The sequence below is a fragment of the Mastigoproctus giganteus genome, chromosome 10 (assembly GCF_048544385.1).
Source record: "Mastigoproctus giganteus isolate SK-2022 chromosome 10, ASM4854438v1, whole genome shotgun sequence".
NCBI lineage: Eukaryota > Metazoa > Arthropoda > Arachnida > Uropygi > Thelyphonidae > Mastigoproctus > Mastigoproctus giganteus.
This window is the reverse complement of record NC_143584.1, coordinates 61,486,537-61,503,688: the sequence shown is the minus strand read 5'-3', so window position 1 is coordinate 61,503,688 and position 17,152 is coordinate 61,486,537. Positions and strand designations below refer to the sequence as shown.

The window sequence follows — 17,152 nt, the reverse complement described above, 5'->3', positions numbered from 1 at the left end:
CCTCAAGGCAAGCACAGGCTGCATGCGTTGTACACAGTGGGGGCGACCTTGGCCACAGTGATGGTTGGATCTGTTATAACAATGGCAGTCCAGATCATTCTTCTTGCATTTCTACCTTGCCCCACTGTGATTGGGTTTGATTGAATGATTCAGTGGGTCAATGGGATTCCTTTAACTGTTCCCTTATACGAGTAGGGTTCCTGTAGTGCCGCTTCTTGTATGGATTGGTCCATTAGAGTTTTGGTCAGGTCATTTGTGACAGCAATGGCTCGTTGGCAGTTTAGTTGTAAGAATTTAAGGTTGCTTGAATTTCTTCTTCTTGCTATGGTTCTGTTGTATTGTGTGTTACTCATAATCTGTTTTTTGTCTTACAAATTCAACTGCTTTTATGTACTCTGGACATTTGGGATCTTTGAATGAGTGGTTATTGTTTCTTTTCTTTTGTGTACAGGTGGGGCAGTTTGGTGGCTTTTCTGTATCTGGACAATTTTGAGTGTTGTGTCCTTCCAGGGCACAACACTCAAGATTGTCAGGACTTTTGGGTGCAATGTGCCGCCTGGTGCCCATATCCCAGGCAGATGAAGCAGCGTGGCACCACTGTATAATCTTTGACTGTATGAGCCATCCAGCCTATGTAGACTATCTTCATGTTGACCAGTAATTTTCTTCTTATATCCCCAGTTACCTGGAGTATCCAATTAACATAGGGTCATTTGTCTTTGGGTTTGGTGGAGAATCAGAGCTTAACTTACACTCTGACCTCCTCTTCCATGTAGGCATAGTCTTTTAGGTTTTTATAATATAGATCTGCTATAATTTGGTCATATGTAATGTCCTTTGGGATGTCATATATGGCGACTGTGGGGCCTAACTTTCTAGGAAGTTCAACTTGAAGTCCTGCTTGTTGTAACTGAGTACATTTTTGGATCTTTTTCAGGTCTTCTTGGCTCGGTGCTTCTATGATTATGCCATTGGCTTTAATTTTCCTAACATTGGATATTTTTAAGTCCTTTAATATTGGGGCTAGTTTGGATTTTACTTTTTCTTTTATTTCTTCACTCATGACATAATGACCATCGGCAGCTTTAATTATGATGGCATGTTGTTTGCTGGCATTAGGTAGATTGGGTCTTGCTCTTTGCATTGTTGGTCCAATTTTGGGTGTGAATATATTGGCAATTTGGGCAAACGATGTTTGGCTTTGGTTGTGTCCAGTTCTTCTGTTTAGCTTGGGCCACTGGGGGTAATCAGTCTCCATTGGAGTTTCCAGAAGGGGTTCCTTTTCTGCTTCGATTGCTCCTTGCACACTTGGCAGTTTGATTTGTGCCATGGTACTCACCCTTGCCTGAAGTTCTGTTACTCTCACTCTCCATCTTTCATTGTCCACCAGGAGTGCCGTATTGAGAGTCTCCTGCTCAGCCCACAATGAGAGTACATGGTTTGTTGTATCTCTTGAGATCTGGTTGTCTGTTGTGAGGTATCTGCACAGTGCAATTTTAATGTTTTTGGTTGCACTATGGATCTTGTTTCCATCTATTGTTTCATTTATGTTTATGATGTCCAGTATTATGACATCTAGTGGGTTTATAGTTTCTTTACTGCTCTCTCTTTGTTTCAGGTCTTCTCTCTGCTGTTTGGTCGAGGGTTGTTCCTCTTCAGCTTCTATTATAGGGTCATCACGTCTGTTTAGTACTATCCTTGGTCTCTTGTTTGGTTTGTCCAATGGAGACTTGGCTCCTGGGTCAGCGTCCATTGCTTTCAGCTCAGGGTCAGGATGTGGGGGCAGCTGAATCTTTTCCCCTCATATGAGATTGATTTTCAGCCCACGTAGTGTCCTTGTCTGTGACTCCTCCAGCTCCTGTGAGGTGTTGTAGGGAGGATGGTGTTGAATCTGGTTGTGTTTTCACTCTCTTCTGTTTTTTCTTAATTACTCTCTGGAGTTTCCTGATGGTAATTTTCTTTTCTACAAGGCTACTGTTGATTTTCTCCTTTGCTAATGTGACTTCATAGATCAGTTTTTCCATTTGGGCCCATTGAAGATCCTTTCAGTTATAAAGGTACCCATTTTAAGGGTTCCCAGCCAGGTGGCCCGCAATGATAGGATCACATCAATTATTGATGAGTCCAGATCTGTTGGTTCATCTTCTTGAGTTGTATTAGGACTTCTTTGCCCTGCATTTGTGGGTTCTTCTGTATACTCCTGCATAGAGGATATTTGCTGTGCCATTATGTCTTCAAGCTTATCAAATGGATTTTGCAGTTCAGTCAAGTCTTCTTGAATGGCAACCTGGGTATGCTGACTTTCCAGGGCCTCTGCTAGATTCATAGCTGTGGTGGAGTTTTGTTCTGCTTCTAGGTTTGGATTGCCCCTGCTTGAGTTTTCGGTGGCATCCTGTTGTTGTCTCACAGCTCTGGTGCCTTGTGAGTGGGTGGACTCTGTGAGTTCAGCTGGGGTTTTTCTCTTTCTGGGTGTGTGATGCATCATATGGTGTGGTAGTCACAGTTCAATCAGTTACACTGTTGTCACTATATGTCTCACTTGTCACTATATGTTGCACTTGTCACTATATGTCACACTTATCACTATGTCACACTTGTCACTATATCACATTTATGTCACACTTGTCACTATATCACACTTATGTCACTATATGTCACACTTGTGTCATTAGTATGGAATATCATGAAGATCAATATTCTGTCGCCACATTACTTTACAATCAGCGTGGGTTAATGAGGTTCAATAACTCAAGGAATAATTTACTATCAGCATGGGTTAATACGGTTCAGAATTAACTCAAGATAACACTATTCAACTATTCAATGCAACAAAAGATAGCAGTCCGTGGAGCACTGGGGAGGGGGGGATCCCGCATGCACCTCAAAAAAGGTTTTTTTTTTTTATATAGTAATACAAATAAAATATGATACATGCTTGTTTTGTGTGGCATGGGTGCAGGTGCAACCAGTGTCATGTTATCCCCCCTCCCTTGCTCCACAGGCTACAGAGGTGGCTTAGGCAGCCATGTTGTTACAACACACAAAATTAAAGGATTCCATAATTTCAGTAGCGAAAATATTATACTGATAGCTCAACTTTAATATTTGGTAGCTTATTCAGCAGTTATTTCATAGTTGGTATGAAAATTCTAGTAGCTTCCAAGGTTATTTCTTTAAATGTTTCCCATTTTGAATTTACTGTTGGTAACATCATCAGTTGGTCTCACCGTATAGAATTTAAATACTGTCTCAGACCACCACAGTCACCTTTACAAAAGCAAAAACCTTCCCTTTACAGCTGATGGTAGTTACCTCTTTGAGTAAATCCCACTTCAGTACACTGTGATCACTTCCACCTAGTGGTTCCTTTATCTGCAGGTTCTTAATGCACGAAGAATCACTACAGATAATCAGATCAAGAGTATTACTCCCTCTAGTTGCCTCCCGAACATGCTGCTGTAGAAAACAATCATCCAATAAATCCACAAAAGCCTTGCTAGTGTGTGAGTGACCAACCCACAAATTACAGTCAATTTCTGGGAAATTAAAATCCCCCATTATAAGATGCTCTGATTTACTGGCACACTATTTCTCTGCACAATTGCTCATTATACTCATTAGGCCTATAACACACACACCTACTCTCATTTTTCCTTTTCCAATGCTTATGTCACACTAAACAGACTCAACATTGTATTGTTCACTAACATCAATTGGATGCACTTCCTTAGATTTTATGTGTTTCTTAACTAACAGCATAACCCCTCCTCCCTTCCTATCCTTTCTGTGCACATTGTACTCCCCAATTTCCAGTTCTGCACTTCTTATGTCTGTGTGACATTAGCATTAGCATTTTAGCATTAGTAGAGGCATTTGATGCAAGAAAGCAAGCTTATGCAGCATCAGCCAAAAAAAAAAAGAAAAAAAAAAAAAAAGTAACATAAATAAATAAAAATAACCACTTCCACTTCACCCCTCTGTTCGTTCGAAATACCTGTCCAGCTGAGCCTTAAACTTATTTAGACTATCAACTTCCACGACAAGGGATGGAAGTCTGTTCCACCCACCAACCACCCGCTGGCTAAAGGCAAATTTCCGCACATCTATCCTACATCTGTCTTTCCTCAATTTGAATTTATGCCCTCTCAGGTGATTTTTCTGAGCTAGAGGAAGAATCCCATCAGCATTGAGCATGCTCAAACCATTCAAGGCTTTGTACACCTCTATCAGATCACCCCGCTGGTGCCTAGTTTCCAGACACTGTAATTTGCAAAACTTAAGCCTTTCTTCGTAAGAGAACCCCTTTGTCCCATTCACCAATCTAGTTGCCCTTCTCTGTACTCGTTCCAGCAGCTCTACATCCTTCCTGAAATGAGGCCTCCAGGCCTGTATACAGTACTCTAGGTGTGGCCTGACCATTGCCTTATACAAGGGAATAATCACCTCCTCATCCCTGCTAGAAAAATTCCTATATATCATTGACAATACACCATGAGCTACTCTTGCAGCTCGTCTGCACTGCTCAGAGAACTTCATATCTGCCTGCACCACCACCCCCAGGTCCCTTTCATTCTCTACCACTGTCAGTGTAGTACCACAGAGTTGATACGTTGCTCTGGGGTTGCTGTTTCCCATATGTAGTACTTTACATTTGTCAATGTTAAACTTCATTTGCCACCTCTCAGCCCATCTGCTCAACCTTTTGAGATCCTGTTGCAGCAGTATAGTGTCAGTAGTGTCCTTGACAACCCTGCTAACGTTTGTATCGTCTGCAAACTTGGACATTAAGCCTGATATACCATCATCAATATCATTTATAAATACAGAAAACAATAAAGGCCCCAATACTGAACCCTGACATCATGTCTCTGATATCCCAACAATACCTGCCTTTGATGTCTTGACTAGCGCTTCAAGCTCATCGAATTTATTAACTATACTCCTAGCATTGGTGTACATACAAGTATACATGCACCATTTTCTATTCTTAGTTACCCTAACACAGCCGATGTATTTACTTATTTTATTAATTTATTATTATTAACTATGTATAATTTATTAACTATACTCCTAGCAGTGGTGTACGTGGAAGTATGCAAGTTCTTGCACTGCTTCTATTGAAATGCAATTGAGCAGCAGCCTGGAAAGCAAGGCAATGGGGATTTCCAGGACTGCTGATATCCCAACAATATCTGCCTTTGATGTTTTAACCAACACCTCAAATTCATCAAATTTATTTATCAAACTCCTAGCATGCACCTATTTCTATTCTTAGCTACCCTAACACAGCTCATGTGTTTTACTTGTATCGCAGTGACTCCCAGCAGTCTCTGAAATCCCCTAAATCTTGTTTTGCCAGCGGCTACTATTAATCTATCAGATGGGCACCACCACCCAGACAGCACCATTTCGAATCTAGTTTTGAAGCCCACCCACTGATGATGAAGCTTCGAAACGGTACTGCCTGGGAAGTGGTGCCCATCTGAGAATAAGTAACAGTAGTCTTCTCTACCAGAGAAGTGTCACTTATTCAAAGTAGTGCAATACCTAGGCAACTCATTATGAAGGTGTTCACAATATGAGATGAATAAACGACGCATTCATACTACCTGGGTAGTAGAAATGATGGAAGTGCCATACCCATTCATAAACAACCTCTTTCATGCTCTTAGACATTCAGTCAAGAAATATTTTTCTATTTGATCCTTGTTGTGAAGTCAGTTTCCAGGAGAAACTGAAGTCCTTAGCTCAGCTCTCATTGCAAAAACAGTTCTTGAGTAGGTTTGCAATGCAGTAAAATTATCACAATCTTCAACTAGAATATTTACATTGTTCTCCAATAAGTTTGGAACAACATCATTAATTCTGCTCTAGGTTGAGAGTACAATGGACTGTTCAGAAGGATGTGAATCCAAGTTTCATTTTCTCTGCATGTGCAATATGGGTCAGGCTCCAGACCACGCTCAAATAACATGCTCTGATAGCAGAGGGGTGGGGGGGGGCGGGTTCTCTTGGCTAAGAACACAAAAAATCCAAGGCAATGCATCCAGTTGACATGGGCCAGATGTGATATAAGCACTGGGAAAGCAAATTTGAGAGTAAGATTGTGTTATAGGTCTAATAACTGTGATGAGTACAATAAACAACTACTGAAGAAAACTGTTACAATTTTTACTATTGTTACAAGTCTAAAGCTCGACTAAAAATCATGGAAGTAAGTATTGTTTATTACTTGTTATAGCAAATAATAACCAATTGTCCATTATTTATATAAATATAAAATAATAAATATTGTCTATTATTTTTATAGCAAATTATGAAATCTCTACCTAGTCCATATGTGGATCATATAGCATTATGTTGCTATGCATCCACAACACTGACCAGAGGATAGCATTAGCATTAGCATTAGTAGAGGCATTTGATGCAAGAAAGCAAGCTTATGCAGCATCAGCCAAAAAAAAAAAAAAAAAAAGTAACATAAATAAATAAAAAATGACCACTTCCACTTCACCCCTCTGTTCGTTCGAAATACCTGTCCAGCTGAGCCTTGAACTTATTTAGGCTATCAACTTCCACGACAAGGGATGGAAGTCTGTTCCACCTACCAACCACCCGCTGGCTAAAGGCAAATTTTCGCACATCTATCCTACATCTGTCTTTCCTCAATTTGAATTTATGCCGTCTCAGGAAGTGATTATTCTGAGCAAGAGGAAGAATCCCATCAGCATTGAGCATGCTCAAACCATTCAAGGCTTTGTACACCTCTATCAGATCACCTCGCTGGTGCCTAGTTTCCAGACACTGTAATTCGCAAAACTTAAGCCTTTCTTCGTAAGAGCACCCCTTTGTCCCATTCACCAATCTTGTTGCCCTTCTCTGTCCTCGTTCCAGCAGCTCTACATCCTTCTTGAAATGAGGCCTCCAGGCCTGTATACAGTACTCTAGGTGTGGTAAGTAAGTAAATACAGTACTAAGTAACTTCATTACTTCATCAGGTAATGAAGCTTGTTTAAAATTTAATATTCTGTGTGCATGATAGCAAATCATACCATTAATTTAATTCAGCAATAAACTAAATTTTCAAAAAAATTCACATATGGAGTTTCACATATCCATTTAAAAATAACTAAATGCAACAAGGCAATAATACGTTAAGAGTAAGAGTTTAATATCTATATAATATCAGTGTAGATACACCATAGATAACTCTTAAGAAACTATGGTGGTAGTGTAGTTACATACTGAGAATAAGTAACAATAGTCTTCTCTATTAGTGAAGCATTACTTATTCGAGGTAGTGGCAACTCGTTGTGAAGGAAGAGCACACTAAGAGATACGGAGCAAATGATGCTTCCCACACTACCATCGTAGTTTTTTAAGAGTTATCTATGGTGTATCTACACCGATATTATATAGATAATAAACTATCCATATATATGAATAATAAGCTGCTTTACAGCATAATACAGCATAATTTTTAATTGCAATTTATATATAATTTTGTTTTTGCATATTCAAACTGAAAACATGAAAGGCGATTTTAAGCAATATAAATTTATTGGAGAAATCAGGTTCAAATGAACTCTTCAAAGTGTCATCATCTAAAACAAATAGTAACAAAATAAAAATAAACCTACATGATTCTGATTACTGTTTATCACTGGTGTGGGCTTGTACCTCAGATCAGGCAACTGGCTCCAGAACATTGGAATTGAACCTCTAGTCTAAGAAATAATAATAAAAATAAGGAATATAATAATAATTACTAAAATAAAATTAAGCCATCTTCAAACAGGACAACTATAAAACTCAGACATACTATACATACTTGTATACCAGCAATATATGACTTCTTGTAGATGACATCATTTCAGGAAAAAAAAAAATATTACAAAATAACTGTGATGAAGAAGCGACTATAAAATCAGTTAAAATATAATAAATAAGAGCATTAAAAATAAAGAAATAAATACATAAGAGGTTTTGACTACTCTATACAACCTTTATCAACTAAGTTGAATATAATGGGCTTTATATACTACAGGATGAGATATAGCATACACCAGCCCAAGATGTGGGGGAGAGACTAGTGTATGTGTGTGTGTTTAATGGCACATAAGCTACAATGGCTATAGTGCACCTAAGAGGGACTACAGATAATGTTGCAAAAGGATGGATAGATAAATGGGAAAAGTAAAGGAAAAGCATGAGGAGGCATCTGCCAAGAAGTCACATATATCTATTTCATATCCAGAGAGCTCTTTAATCATTCTATACATGCACACCTTAAGATAATTCCATCCATCAGACATGCAATTTTGAAAAAAAATTTAAAAAAATTCATCAAACCTTCGACAAAGTAAAAATAAAACTGTCATAAAGAATTTTAAAAACACACTTAGGGATAACATGATATTTCCACATTTCTTCTCCTTCTAGGTTCTGTCATACAGACACTTAGTTATTCTTTCTTCCTCAAACCACAATTGCTATCTGCATTTATTTGCATTTTTGGACATTTTCACAGTATTTAAAAAAGTGAAATTTCTTTAAATCCTGGCCCTCATTATTTGAAATGTACAGGATTTTAGAGAGGAATATTTAACATTTGGAAATTTAGAGGGACACATTTTAATAATAATAAGCACAAATAATGGATTTATTTACATCTGTAAACATTATAATGACTATTTTGTCTTCTCATTTGTTTGTGCAGTCAGTAGGATTTAAACTGCATTTAAAATTCATTATCCCCAGGGGCTCATATCTGGTGAATATGGGATTGGCAAACCCAGGGTCTTGAGCTGGACATCATCATTCTTCTCTTTCCAGGTGATTCCCTTCTCTCTCTCTCTCTCTCTCTCTCTCTCTCTCTCTCTCTCTCTCTCTCTCTTTTAGGGTAATGCAGAAAGTGTTTTTTTTGTCATATACAGCATAAGTCTCAGGCTTCCTTGTACTATATGGCTAATAATAATAATAATAATCACAGAAAAAGAAACTTGCCTTTGTAAAACGTTTCCCTACTTTTTCACTAAATTCGATACAAAGCATCAGCTATATTGCAACTTCGAAAACTGATTTCATATATAGAGCATGGGAGTTCTCATTAGCATTAGCAGAGGCATATGATGCAAGAAAGCAAGCTTATGCAGCATCAGCCAAAAAAAAAAAAAAAAAAAAACCCACTTCCACTTCACCCTCTGTTCGTTCAAAATACCTGTCCAGCTGAGCCTTAAACTTATTTAGGCTATCAACCTCCACTACAAGGGATGGAAGTCTGTTCCACCAACCAACTAACCGCTGGCTAAAGGCAAATTTCCGCACGTCTATCCTACATCTGTCTTTCCTCAATCTGAATATATGCCCTCTCAGGTGATTATTTTGAGCAAGAGGCAGAATCCCATCAGCATTGGGCATGCTCAAACCATTCAAGGCTTTATACACCTCTATCAGATCACCTTGCCGGTGCCTAGTCTCCAGACACTGCAATTTGAAAAACTTAAGCCTTTCTTCGTAAGAGCACCCTTTGTTCCATTCACTAATCTTGTTGCCCTTCTCTGTACTCATTCCAGCAGCTCTACATCCTTCTTGAAATGAGGCCTCCAGACCTGTATACAGTACTCAATGTGTGGCCAGACCATTGCCTTATACAAGGGAATAATCACCTCCTTATCCCTGCTAGAAAAATTCCTGTATATCATAGATAAGACACCATGAGCTACTTTTGCAGCCTGTCTGCACTGATTAGAGAACTTCATATCTGCCTGCACAATTACCCCCAGGTCCTTTTCATTCTCTACCACTGTCAGTGTAGTACCACAGAGTTGATACATTGCTCTGGGGTTGCTGTTTCCCATATGTAGTACTTTACATTTGTCAATGTTAAACTTCATTTGCCGCCTCTCAGCCCATCTGCTCAACCTTTACAGATCCTGTTGCAACAGCATAGCGTCAGTAGTGTCCTTAACAACCCTGCCAACCTTTGTATCATCTGCAAACTTGGACATTAAGCTTGATATACCATCATCAATATTATTTATAAATACAGAAAACAATAGTGGATCCAACACTGAACCCAGAGGGACTCCACTAATAACATTAGTCCACGATGAGCAGTGTCCATTGATTACCACTCTCTCTCTGTCTTCTCCCCCTCAACCACCCCTTTATCCATAGCAGCAATTTGCCTCCAATGCCACACTGCTCCAATTTGTGCAGCAGTCTCAAAAGTATCAAAAGCAACAGTATCAAAAGCCTTTCTAAGATGCAAGTATATAATATCAAAGTTATTCCCTGCATCCAGTTCTTTTGTGACTGCATCATAGTATCCAATCAAATTGGTCAGGCAAGAAAACCATGCTGTGTCCGAGCTATAACTGAATTCTTGTCTAGATGATCCTGGAGTGCTTCTTTAACCAGTGCCTCCGTTAATTTTCCTGGAACAGTAGTTAAACTCAGAGGTCTATAATTACTTGTGTCAGCCTTTGATTCTCCTTTGTGAATTGGGGTCACATTTGCACATCTCCAGTCTATAGGTACCTCCCCTGAGTCCAAGGAAGCTCTCATAATTATGGCTAAGGGTTTGCTCACTTCCTTTGCTGCCTCCTTTAATATAACTGGATTGATCCCATCCACCCCAGGTGCCTTTCTTGTGTTTATCTTCAACAATTTCTCCTTCACTTTACTCTCAGTTATTACAAGATTATCTAGCTTACTACCAGAGTTGAATACATCTCTGGCATTCCCCTCGCTGAATAACTCCTCATGTGTGAATGTCTATAACTATACAGTTTTATCGAGTGTTCTGCAAAGTTATTATAACTTAGTAATTAATTAATAAAACTTCCACTTCAGTAAATCACAGAAAATATTCAATTAGGTTAAAAAAAAAACGAAAATACACCTGAAACAATGCACTGCAATATTATTTAAACTGTAACTATATTTATACAGTCGATTCCAGTTATTTGGGACACAACGGGACTAGTGCATTTTGGCCCGATTAAGCGGCTGCCCCAATTATCCGAAATTTCACGTAAATAGTTAAAAATACAATGTACTCCCCCCCCCCTTTACAATTGGTTCACTGTTCAATCAAATCACGTTACGATGGCGTCACCATTGTAAAGTACAGTTCACTATACAATGTGCAGTAAGCGCCAGTCATTGTGATCACGTTTGTGAATTGAATTTTAATTCTATTAAACAGCGATTCTAATTAGCGAAAATAGGAGGAATATTATCCATAGGATATAAAGGTAAAGATATGTTAAGTACAAATTTACCCTTTATTACCTTACCAATTAAAAAATTAAATGATACCTGAAATTCGGAAGAATATACGTGATAATCGGAATAATTAATACGTACTGTAATATGTACATACTAACTAAACTAGACATTTCTGTTCAATGTCATTTGTGGGTGGGGGTTAATATTTAAAACAGTAAAAATATAAGCAATCAATAACATAGAACACAGCACACACAAATTGCAAGTAACACGATACGCACAAGTGAGAACGGAGTAACAAATTAGGAAGCTTTAAAAATAGGAATGAAGAGAAGAGCCTGAAAATTATTTTTTTTTATATGATTGAAGATTCCATAGAAGTGTAAACACATTTCACCATAATAACCCACAGAATTCCAGCTGTCGGTATTATCGCAAATTCAAGAAGATCGAGTTTACTATCAGTTTATGATAGATTTCACTAACACAAAGGCCCAATAAACATGTGACTGCTAATTGTTTTTGTTTTATGGTCGTGACCTCCAGAAATTCGACCGAACTACGTGGTACGGTTGGGGACAATCGTAGGGTAATCTTCAGTGCTGCGGTCTTCTGCCCCGATTAAACGGCATTTTGTCCCAATTAAGCGAAGTAAATCCTGGCTATTTTCTCGATTGGGTTCTGTTTTTTAAGATTTGCCCCAAATAAACGGCTGCCCCGATTAACCGGTGGCCCAAATAACCGGAATCCACTGTATTATCAGATTTTCATACATTACTTAAGAAAAAGTTCAATGTTTGTTTGTTTGTTAGTTATTTGGAGCATTAGCAACTAAGGCCATATTGCTCCGGGATATGCGGTGGTCATTCCCTTACCTTTCCGCATCCTCCGTATTTGGTGGTGACGGGATCGAACCCCGGTCTAATCAAGAAGCGTGTGCTATGCACTGCTGCTCCTTCCCACCTGGCTACGGAGGCGCCTAAAAAAAAGCTCAATCAATATCATATTTTCAGAATGTGATTCACTGAGCCCTGGAAAAATTTAAGATCAATTATAGCCTATACAGTAGCAACCACAGAAATCTATTCATATAAATTGGTATATGTCTATTTCATATTTCTATTGGTATATTTCATGTATTACTCTAGAATGAAAAGTTGGATTGTGACCGCACTATCCTGTTACACTATCCTATAACAGGACAACCTATGTCCTGTTGATGTGAAAATGTCAGATCCAGTAATGATTTTACAGTCCTAGTTTCACTGCCTCACACACAAAAAATTTGGCAAAACTGAAAGAGTATGCTTTTGCACTAATCAACAAAAATATTTCACTGCTATCTTTATAGTGTATTACCAATTCCTAACTTATTACGCCTTGTTGCATTTATTTTATTAATTTTATTAATATTACTAAACATAAAAAAAAAACAAAAGCAGACTGCAACCAAATTTTCAACATATTTGAAAGTGTCTGCAATTCTGCCCAGATACAATAGGAGGGAGTACATGGTGAGAGTCTTGTCAATCAATTTGGCCCTGCAAAGACCTTGCAAGGTTCATGGGATAGATTTCTGAGTGTAGTCTATGCTTCTTAAAAGGAGAGACTGCTTCTCAAGAGATGGAATAAACTTATACAGAAAGGGTGCAAAAATATTTGCTGTGCTATTTAGGCAGTGTTATTGAGTCAAAAAAACTGCTAGAATGGAGGGATACACAGACTAATACATTACATTAACAGTAGCTTCAGGCAGAAGCAAAAGTGATTCTTGCACTGCTTCTATTGGAATATACAGCAGCCTGGAAAGCAAGGTACCAAAGATTTCAAAGCCTGCTGTGGTTCATCATTGAACAAGAAAATACAAGGGCTGTGTGAGGGTAACTAAGAGTAATAATTGGTGCCTGCATACTTTAGCATTAGTAGAGGCATACGATGCAAGAAAGCAAGCTTATGCAGCATCAGCCAAAAAAAAAAAAAAAAAAAAAACAACTCCCATTCCACCCCTCCATTCATTCCAAATACGTGTCCAGCTCAGCCTTAAATTTATTTAGGCTATCAACTTCCACAACAAAAGATGGAAGTCTGTTCCACCAATCAACTACCCTCTTGCTAAAGGCAAATTTCCGGACATCTTTTCTACAACTGTCTTTCCTCAATTTGAATCTGTGCCCCCTCAGGTTCTTAGTCTGAGCAAGAGGAAGAATCCCATCAGCATTCACCTTGCTCAACCCATTCAAGGCCTTATACACCTCAATCAGATCACTTCGCAGGTGCCTACTCTCCAGGCACTGCAATTTTCAGAACTTAGGCCTTTCTTGGGAGCACCCCTTTGTTCTCCTCACCAATATTGTTAGCATTAGCATTAGCATTAGCATTAGTAGAGGCATTTGATGCAAGAAAGCAAGCTTATGCAGCATCAGTCAAAAAAAAAAAAAAAAAAAAAAAAAAAAGTAACATAAATAAATAAAAATAACCACTTCCACTTCACCCCTCTGTTCGTTCGAAATACCTGTCCAGCTGAGCCTTAAAGTTATTTAGGCTATCAACTTCCACGACAAGGGATGGAAGTCTGTTCCACCCACCAACCACCCGCTGGCTAAAGGCAAATTTCCGCACATCTATCCTACATCTGTCTTTCCTCAATTTGAATTTATGCCCTCTCAGGTGATTTTTCTGAGCTAGAGGAAGAATCCCATCAGCATTGAGCATGCTCAAACCATTCAAGGCTTTGTACACCTCTATCAGATCACCCCGCTGGTGCCTAGTTTCCAGACACTGTAATTTGCAAAACTTAAGCCTTTCTTCGTAAGAGAACCCCTTTGTCCCATTCACCAATCTAGTTGCCCTTCTCTGTACTCGTTCCAGCAGCTCTACATCCTTCCTGAAATGAGGCCTCCAGGCCTGTATACAGTACTCTAGGTGTGGCCTGACCATTGCCTTATACAAGGGAATAATCACCTCCTTATCCCTGCTAGAAAAATTCCTATATATCATTGACAATACACCATGAGCTACTCTTGCAGCTCGTCTGCACTGCTCAGAGAACTTCATATCTGCCTGCACCACCACCCCCAGGTCCCTTTCATTCTCTACCACTGTCAGTGTAGTACCACAGAGTTGATACGTTGCTCTGGGGTTGCTGTTTCCCATATGTAGTACTTTACACTTGTCAATGTTAAACTTCATTTGCCACCTCGAAGCCCATCTGCTCAACCTTTCCAAATCCTGTTGCAGCAGCATAGTGTCAGTAGTGTCCTTGACAACCCTGCCAACCTTCGTATCGTCTGCAAACTTGGACATTAAGCCTGATATACCATCATCAATATCATTTATAAATACAGAAAACAATAAAGGCCCCAATACTGAACCCTGAGGGACTCCACTAATAACATTAGTCCACGATGAGCAGTGTCCATTGATTACCACTCTCTGTCTTCTCCCCCTCAACCACCCCTTTATCCATAGCAGCAACTTGCCTCCAATGCCACACTGCTCCAATTTGTGCAGCAGTCTTCCATGTGCAACAGTATCAAAAGCCTTTCTAAGATCCAAGTATATAATATCAAAGTTATTCCCTGCATCCAGTTCTTTTGTGACTGCATCATAGTATCCAATCAAATTGGTCAGGCAAGACTTCCCCTTAACAAAACCATGCTGTGTCCTAGCTATAACTGAAGTCTTGTCTAGATGATCCTGCAGTGCTTCTTTCACCAGTGCCTCCATTAATTTTCCGGGAACAGAAGTTAAACTCACAGGTCTATAATTACTTGTGTCAGCCTTTGATCATCCTTTGTGATTTGGGGTCACATTTGCACATCTCCAGTGCATGGGTATCTCCCCTGAGTCCAAGGAAGCTCTCATAATTATGGCTAAGGGTTTGCTTACCTCCTTTGCTGCCTCCTTTAATATAACTGGATAGATCCCATCCACCCCAGGTGCCTTTCTTGTGTTTATCTTCAACAATTTCTCCTCCACTTTGCTCTCAGTTATTACAAGATTCTCTAGCTTACTGCTAGAGTTGAATACACCTCTGGCATTCCCCTCGCTGAATAACTCCTCATGTGTGAATGTCGATGCAAAATATTCATTTAGTTTGTTAGCTACCCGAGCAGGGTCATCAACAGTTGACCCATCGATCTCAAGTGGACCAATCTGATTCATCCCCTTCCTTCTAGAGTTTACATAAGTAAAGAACTCTTTGCTGTTTTTCTTCGCATCCCTTGCCAAGGATCTCTCGTAATCTGCCTTCGCCTGCCTAACCTCCTTTGTAACTTGGTTACAGATCAACTTGTATCTATCATAGGCGTCCGTGTCACGTGTTAATTTGTATGTATCCCATGCATTTTTCTTCTCTGCCATATGCCTCATTAGTTCATCTGACATCCATTTAGGCCTAAACCTTGAACAATATTTCTTAGTTGGTATGTAAAGCCTAGTAGCTTCCACGATAAGTTCTTTGAATGCTTCCCATTTTGAATTTGCTGTTGGCAATATCATCAGTTGATCCCACTGTATAGAATTTAAATACTGTCTCAGTCCATTGTAGTCGCCTTTACGAAAGCAATACCCCTTCCCTTTACCCCTAATGGTAGTTACCTCTTTGAGTAACTCCCACTTCAGCACACTGTGATCACTGCCACCAAGTGGTTCATTTATCTGCAGATTCTTAATGCATGAAGAATCACTACTGATAATCAAATCAAGAGTATTACTCCCTCTAGTTGCCTCCCGAACATGCTGATGTTGTTGCCCTTCTTTGTACTTTTTTTTTTTTTGTTCTAGCAACTCTTCATCCTTCCTATAATGAGGCCTCCAGACCTGTACATAGTACTCTAGGCGTGGCCTGACCATTGCCTTGTATAATGGGATAATCACCTCCCTGTCCCTGCTAGCAAAATTCCTATATATCATTGTCAAGACTCCATGACCTGCCCTGGCAGCCCGTCTACACAACTCAGCGAACTTCATATTCAACTGCACAATTACCCCCAGGTCTTTTTCACTTTCCACTTCCCTGAGTGAAGTACCACACAGATGGTACTACACTCGCACATTTTTTGAGACTTTGATGCATTGGAGAATCGCCCCTTTCATATCTCCCCCGAGTCATAGCACTCTCACTAGTCTGTGAACTTTGCTTCGCAGCTCTAGTCTGGGTCATGACTTCCGTTTAAATACAATTTAATTAACAATGAAATTTAATAAGATCAATAATATTTTTGATTAATTGATAATATTATAATAAGCTAACAGATTCCTAATTGAGTGCTTCGTATTACACTATCTAGTTTTTACTTTATACCTTATACTATCAGTTCGAGATATATATACATTACGCTATTTCTTATTAATGTAATATGGCAGCTAGTTCAACAATATTGTTGCCAATCCTGGGAGTTGTAACTTTCAAAAATTGCTAGTTAAATTCAAAATAAGAAGCTACTTGCATGTACAAGAATGCTAGAGCACAGTAAATAAATTTGAGTAAATAAATAAAGTAAACAAAATTGGTCAGTCATCAAAGGCAAACATTGTGGAGATATCAGAGGAGGGGCAGATCGTTCATAGGCACTGCAGCACCCCATCTATATGAATCTAGATATACAGTGAATGGAGTTATATGAAATTTTGTGAAGAACAATGCAACACAATGAATATTTTTATTAACAGGACCCACATATAGTATGCGCATCCCCTATTTCCAAAATTTATTCTTCCATGACAGTTCCATGATAACTCAGAGCAGCCCTTGAAACATCTAGCACCTTGCTTTCTAGGCTGCTGTATGTTTTCAATAGAAACAGTGCAAAAATCAGTTTCACCTCTACCTGAAACTATTGTTAATCTATTAGACCATGTCTTCCTCCCTCCACTTCAAGCTAGCAATTTTTGCGACTCACCTTACACTTCTTCA

General features: G+C 39.0%; 1 protein-coding gene across 4 annotated transcripts in view; it reads right to left on the bottom strand.

Annotated features, from left to right (window-relative positions):
• Sac1 (phosphatidylinositol-3-phosphatase SAC1) overlaps positions 1–17,152 on the bottom strand; it is a 677,000-nt gene that overhangs the window by 338,386 nt on the left and 321,462 nt on the right. For all 4 annotated transcript variants that reach the window (XR_016547569.1, XM_090383680.1, XM_090383679.1 and 1 more), the window contains exon 9: positions 7,641–7,727. Coding sequence is in view for 3 of the 4 variants with exons in the window: in XM_090383680.1 (XP_090239806.1) it covers positions 7,641–7,727 (87 nt within the window). In the remaining variant the exon portion in view is untranslated. The remainder of the gene's footprint in view (positions 1–7,640; positions 7,728–17,152) is intronic.